Below are 23,003 nucleotides of genomic sequence, written 5' to 3'. Positions count from 1 at the left end.
GTTGGCTGCAACGGAATCTGGTTCCGTTGCGGGGTCGTCTGACCACAGGGGGCGTACCGTACTACGGGAATCTCGGGGTGCCAGAAAAAGAACCCTACCCTCATCTCCCATCCATGCTCGAGCTACAGTGTCTGTGAGCTCATCTTCTCGCTCCACCTCCCCCGAGGGTCGCAGCATACATGACTCAGAACACAAGTCGAGGAATCTTTAACCCAAGACTCCTCTATCGGTCAGGAGACACTTGACTCCCTTATTGAGGCAGTCAACAAAACACTAATGGTGGACGAGGAATCAGTATCCACTCAGAAACACGTCGTCTTTTAAAAAGACTAAATGCATTCAAAAGATATTTGCTAATCACCCTGAGTTTCAGGACATTGTCCAAAAGCACAGGGAACACCCGGAGAAGCGATTTACGGCTCAAAAAGCCATGGAAGCTAAAAATCTTTACTCCAAGGATCTGATGAAGGAGTTGCTTCTCTCTCCTTCTGTGGATCCTGCCATATCGCGACTCGCATCCAAAACGGTCTCATCTCTGTCCGACGGTTCATCAGTCAAAAATCCTTCTGATCGTCAAATTGACTACCTAGCTCACTTAGTCTTTGAGGCCTCAGGAGCAGCTCTCCTTCCATCCTTTGCCTCTACCTGGGTGGCTAAGGCAATGGTTGCCTGGGCAGAGGTGTTAACCTCTACCATCCACGACAGTAATCTTCCCCCAGAGGCGGCCAGACTAGCTAACCAGATAGCTCAGGCCAGAGATTTCGTAGTTAACACTTCAATAGATGCGGCTAATTGCGCTGCGCAAGCGGCTGCAAACGCAATCTCCAGGAGGGCCTTATGGCTCCGTGATTGGCGAGCAGATTCTGCTTCTAAAAAGTCGCTGACTTCTTTACCTTACCAAACTGGTCGTTTATTTGGTTAGAAACTAGACCACATCATTTCTGATGCTACTGGAGGGAAGAGTAAATTTTTTCCTCAGCAAAAACCTGCCCGGTCTTTTCAGAATCAGCAGCAGTTTCAATTCCGGTCCTTTCGTAACAACTCCAGTTGGTTCTCCTCCTCCCCTGGTTCAGAACGGCGGGAAAACAGAAATCCCCAGGTCTCATACAGATCAAACCGTTCCTGGAAACCCAGACCGAGACCTTCTGGCCCTAAGGCATCCGCATCCCTTAAACCTTCTACACAATGACTCGTTGACGTGTCCGGCGGACACCGACAAAGTAGGCGGACGCCTTCTTTCGTTTCGTCAAAATTGGCTCTCGGTCGCTCACGACAAGTGGGTCAGAGAGCTCGTGTCTTCCAGATACAAAATCGAGTTTTCTTCCATCCCCCCTCCGCGCTTCTTCCAGTCTTCTCCCCCAAAGCAAGGGCGTCACATCTTCAGGCCATACAGGCGCTTCAAAGGGATGGTGTCATCGTTGTGGTCCCTCGAGACCAAAGGTTCAAAGGGTTTTACTCCAACCTGTTTGTGGTCCCAAAGAAGGACGGGACCCTAAGGCCCATACTTGACCTCAAACTGCTAAACAAGTTTGTACAGGTCCGACACTTCAGGATGGACTCGCTCCATTCAGTTGTCGCATCCCTGGAAAAAGGAGAGTTTCTGGCATCCATAGACATCAAGGATGCTTATCTACATATTCCAATTTTTCCCTCTCATCAGCAGTTCCTGCGTTTTGCAGTCCAAGAAGAACACTTCCAGTTTGTGGCCTTGCCCTTCGAACTCGCCACGGCCCCCAGAGTCTTCACGAAGGTCATGGCGGCTGTCATGGCCATTCTTCACGCTCGGGGAGTGGTAGTCATTCTGTATCTGGATGACCTTTTAATCAAGGGTTCGTCTCATTCTGCCTGTTAGGAGTCTGTAAGTATCACCATGGATGCTCTTTCTTGCCTGGGTTGAAAAATCAACTCCAGTGCCGGCTCAGCAAATCTGCTTCCTGGGCATGATTTTGGACTCTTCCAGCGGGTTAGTCATTCTCCCTCCAGAGAAGGTCTTGTCCTTACAACAGGGAGCGTGCAGGCTCTCCCACCCAGTCCCTCACCCCATTCACTTTGCGATGCGCATCCTCGGGGAAATGGTTGCGGCGATGGAAGCCGTTCCGTTTGCGCAGTTCCATCTCCGTCCCCTGCAACAGGCACTGCTGTTAGCCTGGGACAGGAGTCCGTTTTCCCTCGACCGACGTTTTTGCCTGTCCCCACAGGTCAGGCAGACCCTCAGGGGGTGGACGCTTCAGTGTTCCCTGAACCAAGGGAAGTCCTTCCTCCCAGTGCGCTGGTTAGTGGTGACCACCGATGCCAGCCTTTTGGGCTGGGGCGCAGTTTTCAATCACCACACGGCACAAGGTCGTTGGTCCACGAGTCGCGTCTTCCAATCAATATCTTGGAGTTTCGAGCGATCACGCTTGCCTTACGCAACTTTCACCATCTTCTCGCAGGTCATCCCATCAGAATCCAATCCGACAACGCCACAGCTGTATATCAACCGGCAAGGGGGAACCTGCAGCAGGGCAGCCATGCTCGAAGTCTCCCACATCCTGCGCTGGGCCGAGACCAATCACTCGCTCATCTCGGCTATCCACATATTGGGTGTGGAGAATTGGGAAGCGGACTTCCTCATTCGCCAAGGTCTTGCCTCGGGCGAGTGGTCCCTCCATCCGGAAGTCTTCCAGCAGATTTGTCTTCGCTGGGGGACGCCAGATGTGGATCTCATGGCCTTGATTCTCAACAACCAGGTTACCCCAGTTCATTGCTCGATCCCGCGATCCTTGTGCCATCGGGGCAGATGCTCTGGTCCTGTCGTGGCATCGGTTCCAGCTGCCATATTTCCGCCTCTTCCTCTGCTCCCGAAAGTTATCAAGAAGATCAGGGCAGAGGGGAGACCGGTAATCCTCGTCGCGCCGAGCATGGTACGTGGAACTTGCCCAAATGGTCGCCGATGTTCCCTGGCGGCTTCCAGATCGCATGGATCTCTCACAGGGCCCGATTTGCCACCAAAACTCCAGGGCCCGGTCTTTGACGGCGTGGCCATTGAATCCTGGATTTTAGCCCAAGCCGGATTCTCTCCAGGGGTTTCTTCTACCATGATTCGCGCTAGGAAACCAGTCTCCATGTGCATTTATCATCGCACCTGGCGCATCTTCTTTTCATGGTGCAATGCCCATGGACGTTCTCCTCTGGTATTTTCTATTCCGTCCATTCTGGAGTTTATACAATCAGGTTTAGAGTCAGGCCTTGCCCTAAGTTCGCTCAAGGGACAAGTGTCTGCATTGTCTGTCCTATTTCAACGAAAGATTGCTTCCAGACTGCCGGTTAAAACGTTCATCCAAGTAGTCTCCCGGGTGGTTCCTCCCTATAGAATTCCTTTGGCTTCATGGGATCTTAACTTGGTTCTAGGAGTTCTTCAGGAGGCCCCTTTTGAACCATTGCAGGACATCTCTCCCACTCTCCTTTCATGGAAGGTGGTTTTTCTCGTGGCAATTACGTTAATCAGGAGAGTTTGAGTTGGCGGCCCTCTCGTGCAGACCCCCTTTTCTGATTTTTCACCCAGACAAGGTAGTCTTGAGAACCTCTCCCTCTTTCCTACCTAAAGTCGTCTCCTCCTTTCATCTAAATGAGGACATTGTCTTGCCGTCTTTCTGTCCGGCGCCAACCCATCGTATCGAGAAGGCTCTCCATACTCTCGATGTGGTTAGAGCTCTTCGGTGGTACATATCTCACACGGCTCCCTTCCCGTAGGTCGGATGTCCTGTTCGTGCTTCCGGAGGGACATAGGAAAGGTCTACCTGCCTCAAAGGCCACTCTAGCCAAGTGGATTCGCTCCACTAATCAGGAATCCTACCGATTAAGGCGCATTCGACTCGGTCAGTGCTTCTTGGGCCAGGCTTCAGCACAACAGCTTTGTAAAGCTGCGATTTGGTCCAGTCTGCATACTTTCACGAAGCACTATCACGTTCATACCCAGGCTTCGGCAGACGCTGCCCTTGGCAGGTGCATTCTGCAGACAGCGGTACCTCAGTAAGCAAGTGGTACATGGGGTTTAGCAGTGCAATTGCTCCCCACCCAGGGACTGCTTTAGGACGTCCATGGTCCTGTGTCTCCCAATGAGGCATAGGAGAAAAAGAGATTTTTGTGTACTCACCGTAAAATCTTTTTCTCCAAGCCAATCATCGGGGGACGCAGCACCCACCCAGTTAACCTATCGGCTGGTTGTTATTGTGGTTTGTTCCTCAGTTCTTGACAGAGTTTACTTGTCTGGTTTTTCTTATACTCCTACTGCTTTACTACCGAACTGGGTCGTTACTGGCCAGTCAAGGGGTGTATACTGCAGAGGAGGAGTTAATTCTTTGTGTTTACTTAGTGTCCTCCTAGTGGCGAGCAGCATAACACCCATGGTCCTGTGTCCCCAATGATTGGCTCGGAGAAAAAGATTTTACGGTGAGTACACAAAAATCTCCTTTTTTTTTACTTTTTTACTTTGTCCCAGGGTGGGACGTCACTATATAAAGTCAGATCGCTGGTCTGACACTTTACAGAGCACTGTGTCAGATCAGTGATCTGACAGGCAGTGCAGGAGGCTTGAGACACTGACAAGCCGCCTCCCTGCAGGACCCGGAATGACCTTGCGGCCATCTTGGATGCGGGGGCCTGCAGAGAGGAGACAGCATTGTTCCGGGGGTCTCAAGGAAGCCCCCTCCCTGCACGATGCTTCCCTATGTCATCAAAACGCTGCAATCATGTTTGATCGCAGTGTTCCGGATGTCAGCCGTGATGGAGCGCGGCTGATTGCATATGATGTACTATCCCGTCGATGGTCTTACGGGCCCAGGTCAACTCGACGGGATAGTAAGTCTAATTTCAGAAAGGGGTTAAAATCATTTTTCAAGCTGGTGTTATAAAGTATTCTAATTTACTGAGATAATGACTCTTGGTTTTTCACTGGCTGTAAGGCATAATCATCAACATTAACAGAAAAACACTTGAAATAGATCACTCTGTTTGTAATAACTGTATATAATATAGGAGTTTCACTTTTTGTGAAATAAATTAACTTTTTGATGATTTTATAATTTTGTGAGAAGCAACTATCTGAAAAGGACGGCTAGTGCACACACCCTAAGTGTTCGGCCACTGTGTTTGACAGCAAGCAAAGTGGATGTTATTTCATTAACTCGTGCCTACTCTGCACCCAAAAAGCATAACTAAAAAGGGAAAGATACCGTAAGGAGATTGCGTATTTTGGTGCAGACACCTGCAGGAAAAACCACTTGTGAGAACATGGCCTTATATCTGAAGGAAAGTAACAGTTGTGACCATTAATGAAAGAAGGAGAAATAACCAGGTGAACAGCAGACTGAAGACTTTATTCTTAACTTGGAAAAATCAAGTAAACCATTTCTGTTAAAGGTGCAACTAACAACTTATCCCCCACCAGACCCGCACATATACATGTTACTAATGCATGCACAATCCTCCATTTAGTCACCCCAGGAAAATCTGCAAGTGGTTTGTCATCAGATTTTACTTTATCTAGATCCTTAATTTCTGGATGTTAAGATAAAACGGGATTAAATAGTGGGAATGTATGACTGTGGAAAAGAAGGACTAGTTTCAGGAGCTGTGGCAATAAAACACAGGTGTTAGTAGCCCAAAAAGTTCTTTTGGCAGGTATCCAGTTTGCAGCGATACTGGCGGTTAGATCTAAAGTACTGGGAGTGGGCACCTTCTTATTCCACTGGATGTCGTATTCTGAAAAAATGGAGATGTTGCACCTTTAAAGAGGTTTGTGTATTTTTTTGTTGTTTTTTTGTAAGAGCTAACTCTTTAGAAATACATTTATTAAAACAAAATGATCCTCTTTCACTTACTCTATTGTAACTACGTCAACAAAATTGCAGAGGAGATTCACAGCACTCAAATGCAGTTTTAAAAAGCTGGTAATATTTAACATACAATTTGCTATATATTTGTGACTATATACTCTAGGAAGATCAATAAATTAAATAGAACTAGAATATTTAGGAAAAGGATAATATTCTATCACCGCCTAAAGTCAGGACAGGAAAAAGGACTATTACTGGCCACAGTACTCCTCTATAAGCAGCTGCCTCCTTGTGGCGGGAACCCGGAACGGCACTCCATTAAAATAGGAAGATAGGTTCTCACATACATATTGCAAAATCGGACACAGGAAAACAAAAAGTATAATAAAATATATACTGTATATATATATATAAATAATCTTAACACAAAAGAGTGGCAAGAGGTACGACATGGAAGTGTTCAATGCACACACAAAAAAGCAATTCAGGGTGAACTGATAGAACATTCATGTTTCATGCGAACACATTTATAGGATCTCTTATTTCTGATGGATATTGCCATTGAAACGCTTGAAAAATCCATTTTGTACGGAGTCAGAGCGATCTCTTTAGGGTTTAACTTTCCAGTAAAAAGACGCTGTACAAAGATGGCATTTTCCCAGACATTTCCTTCTCGTTACTATTAACTCACTCTCTCTATACATATATATATTTATATATAATTTATTTTTAAACTTTTTTTTTAAATTATTAAACCACTCAGTTTTTAACTCTCTCTTTGCTACATCGATCTAACTAAAAAGGTTGTAACAGACAAAGTCATCTTCTGATGATATGCAAGTTTTAATGGTCAGTGAGGGAGAGGTCACCATTTTACAGCCGATAGGGGCAGGGGTGGAATGCTGTGTGTGTTTGTGGAGAAGGAAAGGCATGGGCTTTAGCAGGCACAGTCCTGGTGTGGTGGAGCCTGCTGGTCGGTGAGCTGAGGTCCCTGTTTGGCTCCAGTAACAGCTGGATCAGCAGTATCCAAGCTTTCGGACATCTTTTCACAGATTATGTCCACCAAACGTTCAAATGTCTGCTTCACATTAATGTTGTCTTTCGCACTGGCTTCAAAGAATTCAAAACCTGTAAAGTAATAATGGAAGGTTAGCATGTTCTTTAGCAGTTCTCACTTGCCGTGACTGCTGCTCCTGGTGTGTTTTGTCTGCAGCGCTAACATCACGTCAGCTGTGCTTCAGACAACTGAGCTCAGGAGCTCTTACGGTTTAGATGTCGAGAGCCATTGATTGGATGCCATGACAGTGAGGCAACCAATCAGTGCCTAGAACCGGCTACACAGGCAGGGCTCAGTTGTGTCCAGCGCTGTTGATGTGACATGGGCGCTACCGGCAAACTAAGCAGCATTGGAGACCCAGTGTTGAACCTGGACAGGGTAAGTATCAAAATTTGGTTTTACTACTACAAAGGAACATAAAAGAAACACTTTTCTGAATAGTGACAACCTATAACGATTGGCCAAATTCTTCTTCTGCTGAGACTTATTTTTTACCCATCTCCTGGGAATAAATAGATATGGGCATGTTGAAATACACCAGTCCAGCCATTTTTTTCCTCCTGAATCTACCATTAGAGGAGAATTAGAAGCTAATACTAAACTAATGTATAACCTACAGAGCCCAGGTTCTTCGAATAGACACCATGGTGGCTCAGTGGTTAGCACTGCAGCCTTCCAGCGCTGGGATCCTGGGTTCAAATCTAACCAAAGACAACATCTGCAAGGAGTTTGTAGGTTCTCCCTGTGTTTACATGGGTTTCCTCTGGGTTCCACACACGGTGCAAAGACATACTTGATATGGATTCTAGATTGTGAGCCCAAATGGGGACAGTTTCAATAATGTCTGTAAAGTGTTGTGGAATTAAAGGAGTTATACACTACTCACAAAAAAGGATATTTGGCTTTTAGGTGAAATTTATGGAAACCGTTAAGTTGACGCTGCTGTGATATTTTATCATGAAAGTAGGGCATATAAGTAGAAGTGTGCATTGGTGACTTCCTCATCTCGAACAATTGAAACAAAAGCCAACAGTGGTTGGTATACCCGAATATAAAAAATGTTAATGTCTCAATAACTTGTCATGTGGCCTTGATCATGAATTACAGCTTGATAACAACATCTCATGCTGTTCACATGTAGAGTTATTGTCTGCTGAGGCATGACATCCCACTCTGCTTGAAGGCCGGCCCTCAGGTCATTGAGGTTGTGGGGTACAGGGTTACGAGCCTCTAGATGGCAACTCAGCTGACCCCATAGGTTTTCTATGGGATTCAGGTCTGGAGAAAGTGCAGGCCACTCCATTTGAGGTACCCCAGTCTCTAGCAACTGTTCCTTAATGATGCAACTTCGATGAGCTGGAGAATTGTCATCCATGAAGATGAAATTAGGCCTGTGTTGTTCGTGCAGAGGCACAATGACAGGATTAAAGTTGTTATTCAAGTAGTAGGGGAATGTCACTGTACCGTTCACAAAGTATAGGGCAAATCTGTAATGACCAGACACACCTGCCCACACTGTACCACCACCAAAGGCTCATCTGGTAACAACAGTGGCTGATGCATAGCGCTCTCCTTGATGTCTCCAACATTGTTGCTGGCAAGCATTTCTCTTCAGCGTGAATTGACATTCATCAGTGAACAGCGTAGATGCTCCCTGGCCCATGCAAGACGATGATGCCTGTCCATGGTGGTGTGATCAGGTACCCTTGCAGGTCGTTTAGCACACAGACACACACTGTTGTAAACTGTTTCGAATGGTCTGAAGTGACACTTGGGTGCCTCTCACCTCCTTTAAATGTACCTGGAGTTGTGTGGCATTCATCATCCACCGGCTCCGAAGGACATTGTTCACAATGAAGCGGTCATCAGTGTGGGATGTAGCCAAAGGACGTCCACTTCTCTGCCTTTATGAGTCTTCCAGTCTCTCTCTATATCTGTTGCAATCAGGTGATGACTGTGAAACTAAGATCAGGGGCAACTTCCGTTTGAGAACATCCTGCTTGCAGCCTCGCAATGGATGTAGATTGTTAGGTGTCTTGGTCTTATGATGTCAAAATGTGAACAAGCATGATAGTGAGGACTGTTTAATACGAATTCTAATTGAACCCTGAAATTTATTGGGTGATTTATGGCTTAAACACCTGTTGTTATTTGCAATAAGCTCCTTGTTAGAAAACTAGCAAGTTACGCAAAAAGTACTGAAAAACTGAACAGTTGGACATGTGCATTCAAAAGTTTAGAGACGGGTCACATCAAGTTCAGCTGAAAATGTTACAGTGCATTTTGGATGTTCCTGAAATTTCATCCCAAAGGCAAATATCCCTAACTTTTTGTAAGTAGTGTATAGGTGAGTAAAATAAATAAAAATTCTATTTAAAAAACTACTCATAACCCTTCATTGGGAACAAGCTTAGAATGATGATGTATCTTACCCAGGTGATCTGCCAGCTGTCTTCCCCGCTCTGAAGACACCACTCTTTCATCTTCCATGTCACATTTGTTACCAACCAATAAAACTTGAGCATTGTCCCAAGAATATGTTTTAATCTGAGTTGACCTAGCAAGGTAAGTGCAAATACAAAGTTTCAGTACAGACATTAGCGAATGGTCATATATGCAAAACCAAAATAGTACCATTAAATTCATGCTTGTCTGAATGTAGTCCGTGCACAGAAATGTACTCCAGGGCAAATACAATATTACATGTGGTGGAAGACCCACCTCTATGATAATCATATGACCTATCAAGGCATTAGAATTTGGGGATGTCTTCATGAATCAATCTTTTCTTTTATGGAGCTATATTCCAAGTTAGACAGCACTTCACACCCCAAACTATTAATATATGCTAGCTAGCTTCCTCCATTACTTGGCCATCAGAGTTCGAATTGCTTTGCAAATAAGGCTATAGTTTTAAAGCCTCTGTCACTCCAGCTCTATTTCCTGCCCAGCACCGCCGCCACCTGCTTGACTGACTTCAGGCAATGAAGTTGGCAGTCAAACAAGAAGAGGCAGCAGTGGGACATAGAGTTGAAATGACGGAGGCTTCAGTTCTACAAATGGATCTTCATCCTCCTTAGCCCATCAATTTAAACACGGATTTTCTCAAGAATGGACTGGCCATGTACAGATACGGCTGGACTTGTCTTTCTGCCAGAATCTAAAAAAAACTATACTCCAATGGAAACCCCGACGGAGTCACTGTGGACAACATCTAGCCTCCGTCCCAGCCATGGCTGTGGAGTCGGAGTTGTGGAGTCAGAGTTAGTCTTGGTTGGAGTCAGCGTCGGAGTCGGTAGAAATGTACCGACTCCAGCTTTAAAAAAAATTTATTAATATTTCATAATTGAACTTTCGTATGAATTTTATATATGTTACTCAAATATATATGTTCTATCAAACTATGAACAACAGTGATAAGCAGTTCTGCTGGAGATAGAGACATTTCTTACTTCTTGTGTGTCACTGTTCTCCACTGCCCTTATCTAATCTTATACTTGGTTAACCTCATGCTGCCCCAACCCCCCTACTTACAATGTATGAAACTGAAAGTGAAAATGTGTTGCAAATTCTTAGTAGTAAAGCTCCTCCTCTAGACTAGATGTTTGGTGTACGTCTTCCAAGCATCTCACAGCTGCTACTCAGAAGAGGAAGACTGTAAGAAGTATTATCCTTTCAACAAACTTTGCATCAGTTAACTGTGAGTACATGAGGAATAACAGTATTACTGACCACTGTATCAGTTGTACGACCTGGCAATTTTTTTTACGACCTGGCAATAATTTTGTACAATTGTTTTTAGGAAAAACAATTGTCATTTGTATTGTGAATGCAGAATTAAAAACCTGAGAATGTCAAAGAAGCGTCACATTAAATCAGCTGTATTTGAACATTTGACCATCACTCAAGATAGAAAACATTATGTCTGTCAGTGTATGACAAATGATCCAGACGAAAACAAATGCTGGGAAGCCAATATCAGTGCATATTCAGGCAAAGATAAAAATGCTCCTACCAGAGCTTCTAATCTAAAAAGACATTTACAGCGCTTTCATCCAGAAGTACTGAAAGCAGTGGATGAGAAAGACTGCATCCAAACCAATGAACCAGTGCCCAGCTCTTCCAGCCAAACAAAGGAGCAGAGAACTTTGCAGCCATCAGTTGCAAGATATTTTGTCAGTGACAAAGTTACTGTGACAATGACAGTAGATATATTTAAAAAACAGATCATAGAGCTTGTTGTAAAGGATAGTGTGCCTATTTAATTATTTTCACGACCAGCTTTTATGTGTCTGAATGGGGAAATGGCCCGCAAGCTTGGTGTTTCTCTGGAGAGAGTATTAGAAAATTAGTAATCAAAGAAGCTTTTAAACAAAAGGAAGAACTTAAAAAAACTCTCAAGGGACGCTTTCTGTTTCTTAAAATGGATGCCTGCACACGTCACAGAGTGAACTATTTTGCCATCAATGTCCGATTTGTTTGTGACAAAAATGAAATAGTTACCAAGACATTGGCAGTAAAAGACACCAAAGCTCATCACACCAGTGAGTTTCTCCAGGTGTGGGTGGAAAAGGTTCTGCAAGACTATGAACTTAAAAAAAGAGCAAGTTCTTTCTGTCGTAACTGACAATGCTTCAAATATAAGTACTATTAAGCTAATGAATGAGAGGAATGATGGTGACCAGCAGCTAGAAGAACATTCTGGGTCCACAAACACAGAAATGTTTGAAATAGAGGAACAAAGTATTGTAACTGAGGAGCAAACTGAAGTTGCTTCAGATGAACAGCAACATGATAGTTTAGATGATCTTGTTGAAACTGTGTCAATACGTTCTTTCATTCATCACATGCGCTGTGTTGTGCATACGCTACAGCTGGCTATAAGAGACAGTCTGCTAGAAGGACATGCTGCTGCACTGATTGGCAAGGTGAGAAAATTGGCTACTGTTGCCAGAACCCCTAAAGTTGACTCAATTTTGAAGAGACGTGCTGGAAAAGGGGCAATTATTGATCAAGCCACACGATGGGGCAGTACTTACTTAATGATTCAGCGCTTGGTTGAACTGAAAACCTTTCTTGTAGACATGGCTAACCCTCAACTAAATGAAAGTCAGTGGAATCAGGTGACTGAGCTGGAAAAATTGCTAGAGCACCCATGTACAGTGACTAAAAAATTACAAGCAAAGGACTTAACTCCAGGTATTTTCTTAAAGGAGTGGAAGAACCTGATGTTTCGCCTGTCCCAAAGAGGAGGGTTAATTGCATGTGGCATTGCTACATCAATGAAACGGAGAGAGGAGCTACTATTACAAAATAACATTCTTTTGGCAGCTGTTTATGTAGACCCAATGCATCGGATTCTTCTAGATGATCAACAGCTAACTAAAGGAAAAGAAGCTCTGTTTGAAATAGCAGTAAGGATGAAAGGGTTGCAGAACAGTCATGAGGAACAAGAAGAATTTGGTCGTCCTGCCACATCTTTACCCTCATCAACTGATTTCGAAAAATATTTGGATCACAAGGACCGTGCAAAGCGTTCCCGCACAGAAGAGTCATCCCCATCAAAGAACACAGCCAGTACATTTCAGCAGAATTTTTCATGTGCGCTAAAAGAAATTGAGAAATTTGACCGTTCATCAAAAATAACAGTGCAACAAGCGATTCCTCTGTATCCTGACATTGTCAGAGATGTTGCCCGAGTGGTTACTGCTTTGCCACCAACCCAAGTCAGTGTAGAGAGGTTGTTCTCTGCTCTCAAAATAATTAGATCAGATTTGGGGGCATCCATGAAGGAGGATCTGACAGAGGCAATACTTTTTCTGAGGACAAATTTATAGATTTCTTATTAACTGCATAACAGTGTTTATTGCATATTTACTTACAAGAATTTAGAAAAGTTTATAAAAGTTATTTGCTATATTCTAATTGTATTCTAATAAATTTAGTTTTGCTCTAAGTGGAAGATTACTTATACGATGGTGAGAAATTGAATAAGCACAATGTTAATATTTGACAACAGTAAATTTATTGTTACGAATTGGCCATTTATGAAGGAGTCGGAGCCGGAGTCAGAGTCAGAACCCTATAAAATCCAGGAGTCGGAGTCGCAACTGTGTCTTACCGACTCCACAGCCCTGGTCCTAGCAGCATTCATATTTTTCAATATTCACAAAAACTGTCAATGTCCCATCAGAATAAAGTTTCAGTGATTCAGAGTCAGTGCTTGGCGGAAATAACTGTAAAAGCGAACCAAGCCTTGATAAAAATTATTCCGACTGTTTGGAGAAGTGAGTTGACAAAAAAAAAGTACAATTTTGGCATTAGATTTTTCATCTTTATGGAGTCTACCGTACGCAATAGCAGTTTGGAAATATTTTTTCTACAGCTTTCACCTTGCAGTATAACCGACGTTATTTCTGACCTGCAGGTTGACACCATTAGGGCAATACCCAATTGATTTTTTTAAAACTATTTTTTCACAAAAAAAGCACTTAAAAAAAATAGATATTTTTGTGTTGCCATTTGAGAGCCACAACTTTACTTTTTAATGTTGTGCGAGAATTTATTTTATGGGACAGACTGTGACGTCGACTGAGTGGGCAGTGTGCCGAAAAAGCTAGGAAGAGTACACGAAGGGAAGCAAGATTAAATTCACAGCGACTGAGATGACCTGGACCCCAGGAAGGACATCAGTCGTGCCTAGGCAGATGTGATTAGAGCATCCGAAATCAAGCTATTCTGCGGAAAGCAACGTCAACCTGAATAGGCCTGGCTAATTAGCGTGTGACAAACAGGACACATATGAAGATTGTTTTGGGACATCAAGTGCATTGCAAGGCTCTGAAGCATGACAGACCAGACAGAGTCCCCCCGTAAGGCCGGGGTCACACTTGCGAGTGCAATGTGAGAAACTCGCGCGATTCTCTCACATCAATACCTGGCACTGCTGCCGGCACTCGGGACTGGAGCGTGCGACTACATGTATTTCTATGCTGTTGAACGCTCTCAGTCACGAGTGCCGGCGGCTGTGCCAAGTATTGATGTGAGAGACTTGCATTGCACTCACAAGTGTGACCCCGGCCTAAAGCACTTTATACATGTGACCTTGTTGGTCAAGTATCTAGTTAGAACAATTTTATTTTCCCTTCCCCCATGACGACACACCTGAGAGAGGGGATCCGCCCAGTCAGGAAACCCTACTGAAAATAAAAGGGCGGTACCTCTCTGTCGCTTCATTTGGGTTTCCTGTCCTGACAGGGACCCTTGCGCTGAACACGGCGGTTCTACTTACCCAGCTCCCGTCCCGGCGTGGAAGAACAGGCAGCGCCTGTGCGTCGGAGCTCGGGGTCTGGAGGCACCGTCCGCGGGTCCTCCGGGGCTCTGCGTCCGAGCGGGCGTTTGTGCAGCACGGTTGGATGGCCAGGTCCTTCTGTGGCTGCCACACCGCCCTCTCTCTGCCGTACGACGGCCGCTTCCGGGTTGCCCGCCTGATGTCACGCGCAAGGCACGCTGGGAATGGGCGTTTCAGTGTGACGTCAGAGGCAGGCGCCGGATCCAAGATGGCTGCGCACATGAAGAAAACGCCGGCCGGTGGATAAAGACTCCGGCGGCGCAGCAGAGCAGGGGAGGGGCCACTATTGGGCATTGGAGGAGGCGGGGAGTGCAGTGGATCCCCCATAAAAGGGGTGATAACCACAGAAGACGCACTCGTGCCCAGAAACTTCATCATGGAAGTGGGGCAGCAAGAGCAGCAGCAGCCGCCATCACAGCAGCAACAGCAGGCTCTACCTCCTCGGCCTCTATCCAGTCTTAAGATTCCTCCTCGGACAGTGATTCAGGAGGTCGTCCATGTTTTCCAACTGAGGACGTTGACAAATTAAAGCAGTTAGATCTGCTACGCGTCTTAAGGAGGAGAAGACACCTAGGTCACTAGAAGATGTCATGTTTGGTGGCTTAGAAGAGAAAAGGAAACGCATGTTTCCAGTAAATGCGAAAATCAAAGCATTAATTGAGAGAGTGGAAAAAAACTGAAAAAACGGGTTCTTTACCTTCTTCATCTAAAGTGAGATATCCTTTTGAGGATAAAGACTATGAATCCTGGGAGAAGATTCCTAAAATTGACGGTGCAGTAGCCAAATGTTTAAAAAGATCGTCCCTTCCATTAGAAGACTCGGGTGTTCTTAAAGACCCGCTTGATAAAAAAGCAGATGGGTTTCTGAGACATATCTGGGAAGTCTCAGCGGGGAACCTGAAGCCAGCAATTGCTGGCACATGTACGGCCCGTGCTCTAATGGTATGGCTACAGCAGATAGAGGATCAGCTAAGGGACAAAGTACCCAGAGGCGACATCCTTGCAAATATATCTTTAATGCAAGGAGCAACAGCTTTCTTGGCAGACTCTTCCTCAGATTCCGCAAGACTAACAGCCAGAGCAGCGAGCTTGTCCAATGCGGCAAGAAGAGCCCTTTGGCTCAAGGGTTGTCCGGGGGATTTGCCAACTAAACATAAGCTGTGCTCCATTCCATGTGACGGCCAACTACTTTTTGGAAAAAAACTAGAAGAGATCCTGGAACATGCAGGGGATAAAAAGAAAGTTTTTCCCAATATTCCTAAAGAATCCAAAAAACCTTTTTTTCGTCGGAGAAGATATAACAGAGGTCGCCCCCCAGGGGAAAGGAAAAATTGGGACTTTAAGGATAAGAGAGGATCGGGCTACATGTTTAAAGGACCCTCTACATCGGCAAAAAAATCCCCCCAATGACATTATGCCAGAAGTGGGAGGAAGACTCTCCCTCTTCTTTCCGGCCTGGATAAAAATCTCCCCCAGTACCTAGGTAGTGAATATTATCAAAGACGGCCTAAAAATAAAATTCATCCGTCCACCCAGGCAAAACTTTATAATAACTCCCCCGAAGAAGGTCCCAGCAGGAGCAATCTGCCCTGGAAACCGAGGTCTTGGGACTCATTCACAAAAAGGTTCTTCAGGAGGTCCCGACTCGGGAAGAAAGAGGCAGATTTTACTCCCCCCTCTTTTTAATCCAAAAACCGGATGGCTCTTGGAGAACTATAATAAATCTAAGGAAGCTCAACCAATCGATAGAGAACTACTCCTTCAAGATGGAGTCTATAAACACGAACATAAAACTTCTCTTTCAACACTGCTTCATGGCAGTAATAGACTTAAAAGATGCGTACTACCATATACCAATACATCAGGAATATAGGAAATACTTGAGAGTAGCTCTCTATATTCAGAATCAGGTAAAGCATTACCAATATACAGTCCTTCCATTCGGCCTGTCTACAGCCCCCAGAGGTTTCACCAAAGTAATGGTGGAAGTAATGTCATACCTCCGGTCCTGGGATGTAGTAATGGTCCCATATCTGGACAATTTCCTTGTAATAGGGAGGTCAGAGTCCCACTGCACTCATCAAGTATCAGTGGTAACATCAACTCTAATGGAGCTGGGTTGGATAATAAATATCCCCAAGTCAAGATTACTACCAGTAAAACTACAGTCCTTCCTGGGGTTAATGCTGGACTCCGAGCGTCAGCTCTGCCTCCTTCCAGAAAACAAAGTAGCCAAGATAATAAACCTGGCCAGTTCAGCAATACATCAACCAGTAATGACTCTAAGAAAGGCGATGTCCCTACTAGGCTCGTTAACATTGTGTATTCCGGCAGTAGGATGGGCACAATTCCACCTAAGACAACTACAGTGGGAAGTTCTCTCAGCTCAAAGACTGTTAAGAGGGCATTTAGAAGGAAATCTATGTCTCTCCCTGGGCGTAAGGGATTCCCTAGTTTGGTGGACGGTGGAAGACCACCTGACAATGGGGGTCCAGAGGCAAAATCTGGTCAAAGACATCATCATGACCGACGCAAGCGGTACAGGTTGGGGGGCTCACCTGAAGTCTCACTCTGTACAAGGAACCTGGTCATTACTAGAAAAAAAACTATGGGTCAAACGAAAAAGAGCTATGGGCAGTGGAAAAAGCCCTAATACATTTTCTCCCTTTGCTCCGGGGTCGCCATACTCGAATCCTGACGGACAATCGAGCAGTGGTGGCGTATATCAATCATCGGGGGGACGAGGTCCAAAGGCCTCATGGAAGCATCAAATCTACTCTTTCAGTTGGCAGAACAACACCTGTCATCCCTAACGGCACTACACATCAGGGGCATAGAAAACACACAAGCAGACTTCCTGGGTCGCAGAGGCTTAAGACAGGGGGAATGGTCCCTAAACCCCCAGATATTCCAACAAATAGTCCAAGCCTGGGGCACACCAGAAATAGACTTGTTTACCAACTCACACAACACAAAGGTCAAAAAGTTCTGCTCCTTAAATCCAAGAGAACATCCTTTCGCAGTAGATGCCCTACTGACACCCTGGAAGTTCTCTCTGGCCTACGCATTCCCCCGATAGTGATGATTCCAGCTGTGATCCGGAAGATCAGAGAGGATCAAGCAAAAATTATCCTCATAGCTCTATTCTGGCCAAGGAGACCATGTTCTCCCTTCTAAGGCAGATGTCGGTAACGGACCCATGGATTCTGCCAGAGGTTCCGGACCTGCTAACCCAGGGCCCAGCGACCCACTCTCAGGTGAAGGGCTTCCATCTAGCAGCCTGGAATTTGAGAGGGCATTACTAAGTTGCCAAGGATTCTCACCAGGTTTAATCTCCACTTTATTGAAAAGCAGAAAACCCATAACCTCTAGGATCTATGGTAGGACATGGAAAAAATTTCTTGACTTTCTGGGTGAACCATTGGGGGAGGTGGCTACAGTGGGTCCTATCCTAGAATTTCTGCAAGCAGAATTACATCTTGGGTTAGCAACCAGCACCCTTAAAGTTCAGGTTTCAGCCTTGGGGGCCCTATATAACTGTAATCTTGCCTCAAATAGATGGGTTTCGCGATTCATAAAATCTTGTAGTAGATCTCAACCGGTCGTTATCCCAAAAATCCCTCCTTGTGATCTAAATTTAGTCTTAGAATCCCTAGCTAAAGACCCTTTTGAGCCCTTGCAGGAGTTATCATCTAAGTTACTTACCCTTAAAACAGTTCTACTAGTAGCCTTAACATCGGCACGTAGGGTAAGCGATTTACAGGCCCTGTCAATATGCCCTCCTTATACTCAGGTTTTTCATGACAGGATTGCTCTAAGAACAGACCCGGCGTATCTCCCCAAGGTGGTTCAAAAGTTCCATAGGAGTCAAGAGATTACTTTACCATCATTCTGTAGTAATCCTAGAAATCCTGGGTAACAAATGTTCCACATGCTAGATGTAAGAAGATCTAGGTTACAATACATATCTATGACTAGTCAGTGGAGGAAAGACCAAACCCTATTCGTAGCCTTTCAGGGTAGCAAAAGAGGGTGTGGGGTAGCTAAAAGTACTATTGCTAGATGGATCAGGGAGGCATAGGTTTATCCTACTCTGCAGGTTGCACTCCGGTTCCTGAAGGCATCAAGGCTCACTCCACCAGAGCCGTGGCTACCTCCTGGGCAGAGAAGGCTGAGGTATCAATTGATCAAATTTGCAAGGCCGCTACCTGATCCTCACCCTCAACATTTTTCAAGCACTACCGGCTAGATCTTTCTTCCTCTGCTGACCTAACCTTTGGTAGAAGGGTACTACAAGCGGTGGTCCCTCCCTAAGGTTTCATTCTACAAAAGTCTCTCAAGGTGTGCTGTCATGGGGGAAGGGAAAACGCCAAGGTTACTTACCAGTAGCCGTTTTTTCCGGAACCCATGACGGCACCTGTATATTCCCCCCCCTTTATCACCTTTTCGGTGTGCACTATTGCTTTGGGTGCTTTTTCACTTAATATGTGGTGATGGATTTGCCATGTGTACTAACCAGGGGGTCCTCTCATGCTCTGAAAACTAACTGAAGCGACAGAGAGGCATCGCCCTTTTATTTTCAGTAGGGTTTCCTGTTCTGACTGGGCAGATCCCCTCAGGTGTGCCGTCATGGGTTCCGGAAAAATATACTTCTTACCGATAACGGTATTTCTCTGAGCCCATGACGGCACCACGGAGAGAGGGGATCCGCCCACCAAGGACAGGAAACCTACGGATAAAAAGGCGGTACCACTCCTGCATCAGTTTGTTTACATAGATAACGATGGGAGACTACTAAGACATTTGTAAAAATTTTTTAACTGTTTAGCATAACAAGATACCGCGTGACTTTAAACTATAAATGGACTATGGCACTATTTCAAAGTGTGCACCCATAAGTGAAGGGAGGGAATGTACGGGTGCAGTCATGGGCTCAGAGAAATACCGTTATCGGTAAGAACTATATTTTTCTCTGATCGCCCATGACGGCACCACGGAGAGAATTGCATAGATAGTACATTCAGGGAGGGACCACCGCCTCCAGAACCCTTTTACCGAAAGTAAGGTCTGAAGAGGAGATTAGGTCCAATCTATAGTGCCTATAGAATGTGGATGGTGAAGACCAGGTAGCAGCTCTACATATCTGGTCTATGGAAGCTCCGGCCTTCTCCGCCCAGGAAGTTGCTACTGCCCTCGTTGAGTGAGCCTTAACCTCCCCGGGAACGGACATCCCACTTGCTGAATATGATAGACTGATGGCATCTGTGATCCATCTTGCTATGGTGGCTTTAGATGCTTTTTTCCCCTTCCGGGGACCCTGGAAACACACAAACAGAGAGTAATCCTCCCTACTCTCTCTAGTGACTTCTAGGTAGTGTAAGAGACATCTTCTTACATCTAGTGTATGTAGTGTTTGTTCCTCCTTGTTCTTAGGGTTAGGGCAGAAGGAGGGGAGAGATATCTCTTGAGACCTGTGAAATTTTGAAGCCACTTTCGGGAGATATGCTGGGTCTGTTTTTAGAACAACCCTGTCCTCTAGAAATTGTGTGTGAGGAGGGTTGGCTGAAAGAGCCTGTAAGTCGCTGACCCTACGGGCAGAAGTGAGGGCGACTAATAGAGCTGTTTTGAGGGATAGCGTTTTTATTGTAGATTCATGTAATGGTTCGAATGGAGGACTGGTCAGGGCTTTAAGGACCAAGTTTAAGTCCCATTGAGGAACCACTTTTACTGGCAGAGGCCTTGATCTTCCTGCTGCCCTAATGAATCTAGAGACCCACCTATTTGAAGCTAGGTCAAAATTAAATAGGGCTCCTAATGCTGCCACGTGAACTTTTAGGGTACTGGTGGCTAAACCCATATCCAACCCGTTTTGTAGGAACTCTAATATGGAATTGATGGGAATCTCTTTCCCTATTTTTGCACCTGAAAAGGACAGAAACTTTTTCCATATTTTGCCATACTGTTTTGTTGTAACCGGCTTCCTACTTTTTAACAGAGTTGAGATTAACCCCGAAGAGAACCCTCTGCTTTCTAATATTTTCCTCTCAAGAGCCAGGCTGTCAAGAGCAAGTTCTTGACTTGTGGATGACAGATTGGGCCCTGTGACAACAGATCCTTGAGGTCTGGTAATACCCAAGGGTCGGATATTGACATTTTCCTCATCCATGAGAACCAAGGTCTCTTCGGCCAGAACGGGGCAATAAAAATGACCAGCGCCCCGTCCTCCCGAATCTTCCTCAGCACTGCTGGAATCAGAATGAGGGGAGGAAAGGCATAGACCAGATGGTGACCCCAAGGAATCAGGAACGCGTCCACAGCTACTGGGTTCCCCAGGGGAGATAGGGAGCAAAAGGAGGCTACTTTTTTGTTTAAATGGCTCGCGAAGAGATCTATTTTGGGAACACCCCATTTTTGTGTGATCTGGGTAAATATCTCTGGATTTAGTTCCCATTCCCCCTGTTTTAGGCTGGATCGACTGAGGAAGTCTGCCTTGTAATTGTCTACCCCCTTTATGTGTAGGCTTGTCAGGGATAGAAGGTTGTTCTCGGCTAATTGAAGGATCGAGTTGGTCACTTCCATTAGGCTTTTGGAGCGGGTACCCCCCTGATGGTTTATGTAGGACACTACCACCCGATTGTCCGACATCACCCTTACATGGTGAGATTGAAGGACTCCCGAGAATTCCTGAAGGGCAAATTTTACAGCCAGGAGTTCCTTCATATTGGAGGAATTGTTTGCAAGGGAAGGAGACCAAATGCCCTGAGCTACCAAGTCGCCCAGATGAGCTCCCCACCCTGAGGGGCTTGCGTCCGTGGTTAGGACCTTTGATATCGGGATTACCCATGGGACTCCCTGGGAAAGATTTTCCTGGAACGTCCACCAAATCAGAGAGTGATTGGTGCGAGGAGATAATGTTAACCGCCCGTCTAAATGCTCTCCTAGGAGGATTTGCTCTGAAAGTAGCTGCCATTGGAGATCTCTTGAGTGTAGTTGGGCCCACTGGACCGCAGGAATGCAAGAGGTCATAGAGCCTAACAGGGACATGCCCTGACGGAGAGTTATAGAGGGGAGAGATTGTACTCTTAACGTTAAGCTCATTATCTTTTGTATTTTGCTCTCTGGGAGCCGGCATTCCATTTTCCTGGAGTCTAGAGTGAGACCTAGGTACTCCTGAACCTGAGAAGGCACCAATCTGGATTTCTCTAGGTTTATTAGCCAGCCCAGGTCTTTTAGAGAATGAATCACTAAATCTAGCTGATTCTTGCAATGTTGCGGGGAGGAGCCTATCACCAGAAAATCGTCCAGATATGGTACGATCAGGGTGTTTTCTTCCCTGAGGTGAGCCATTACCTCTGCGACCAGCTTTGTAAAGACCCTCGGGGCTATTGCTAGGCCAAATGGTAGGGCTGTGAACTGGAAGTGGCTTAGGACTCCCTTGATGTGGATTGCCATTCTGAGGAATCTTTGGTGATCCTTGTGTATTGGGACGTGATAATATGCGTCCTTCAGGTCCAGGACCACCGTGAAGCATTGAGGGAACAGCATTTTGATTGATGATTTTATCGTTTCCATCTTGAATGCCTGAACCTCTAGGTAATTGTTTAGGTTCCTCAAATTGATAATAGTCCTGAAGGAACCGTCTGGTTTCTTTCTCAGGAACAGAGGGGAATAGTACCCTTGCCCTCTTTCTTGAGGGGAAACTTCCAGGAGTACTCCTTTTTTTACTAACCCCACAATCTCGTTCTCTAGTGTTAACTGCTCTTCTGCCGAGGATCTTGTAGATGTTATCTTGAAAGAGGGACGAGGGTACCTCTTGAATGTTAATCTCAGTCCTGATTTTATAATGTTTAAGATCCATTGACTGGAGGTAATCTTTTCCCAGGCTGGGAGAAAGAGAGATAATCTCCCTCCCACCTGGGGCGAACCTTCATTGTGGAGGTTTCTTGCTGTCATTGAGGTTTTTGTTGAAGATAAACCCTTTATTCTTGTTCTTCTTATCTTCCCACTTCCCCTGGCCTCTCCCTGGGTTCTTACGGAAAAACCTCTTGTTCCGAAAGGGCTTCCTATAAGAGGGGAGACCCAGAGAGGGGAAGGACTTTTTCTTGTCCCCTGCTTTTTCCAGGATTTCATCTAGAGTCGACCCGAACAGAAACTCTCCTTCACAAGGGATGGTACACAGTTTCGTTTTCGTCTGCAGGTCACCTGGCCAATTCTTAAGCCAGAGGGCGCGCCTAGCCGCATTAGCAAACACTGCTGCTCTGGCGGACAGCCTGATGGAGTCGGCCGAGGCGTCAGCTAGGAAAGCCGCGGCCCCTCTCATTACGGGTAATGTGTTCAGAATTGAGTCCCGGGAAGTTTTCCCTTTTAATTGACCCTCTAGTTGGTTCAGCCAGATCATCAGCGAGCGTGAAGTACATGCTGCTGCAACTGCCGGCTTCAGGCCTCCTCCTACTGCCTCCCAGGACCCCTTGAGAAAGGCATCTGCCTTCTTGTCCATGGGGTCTTTTAGAACCCTCATGTCCTCAAACGGGAGGGCGAATTTCTCTGAGGCTTTAGCAATTGCTACATCTAATTTGGGGGCCTTCTCCCAAAAGGAGCACGATTCCTCCTCAAAGGGGTATTTCCTTTTTGGTGTTAAGAGAGTCTTCCTCATGGGCTTCTTCCATTCCTTCTTAATCAAGGCCGCGATTGCTTCGTTAAGCGGAAAAGCTCTTCTCTTTTTCTGTTCTAGGCCCCCAAACATGATGTCTTGTACTGTTTTTTTAGGATGGGAATCTAC

The 23,003-nt window shown here is 45.5% G+C and overlaps 1 protein-coding gene across 1 annotated transcript in view; it reads right to left on the bottom strand.

Annotated features, from left to right (window-relative positions):
* Positions 1 to 5,338: 5,338 nt before the first annotated feature.
* The window catches only part of RAB3A (RAB3A, member RAS oncogene family), a 116,522-nt gene continuing 98,857 nt past the window's right edge, over positions 5,339 to 23,003 (bottom strand). Inside the window, exons 4-5 of the mRNA XM_069741032.1 lie at positions 9,306 to 9,430; positions 5,339 to 6,944 (exon numbers count right to left, since the gene is read on the bottom strand). Coding sequence (XP_069597133.1) covers positions 6,754 to 6,944; positions 9,306 to 9,430 — 316 coding nt within the window. The 3' untranslated portion in view covers positions 5,339 to 6,753. The remainder of the gene's footprint in view (positions 6,945 to 9,305; positions 9,431 to 23,003) is intronic.

The sequence above is a fragment of the Ranitomeya imitator genome, chromosome 1 (genome assembly GCF_032444005.1).
Source record: "Ranitomeya imitator isolate aRanImi1 chromosome 1, aRanImi1.pri, whole genome shotgun sequence".
Lineage (NCBI taxonomy): Eukaryota > Metazoa > Chordata > Amphibia > Anura > Dendrobatidae > Ranitomeya > Ranitomeya imitator.
Note: the sequence above shows the minus strand (reverse complement) of the source record. Positions and strands in the feature narration are given on the sequence as shown.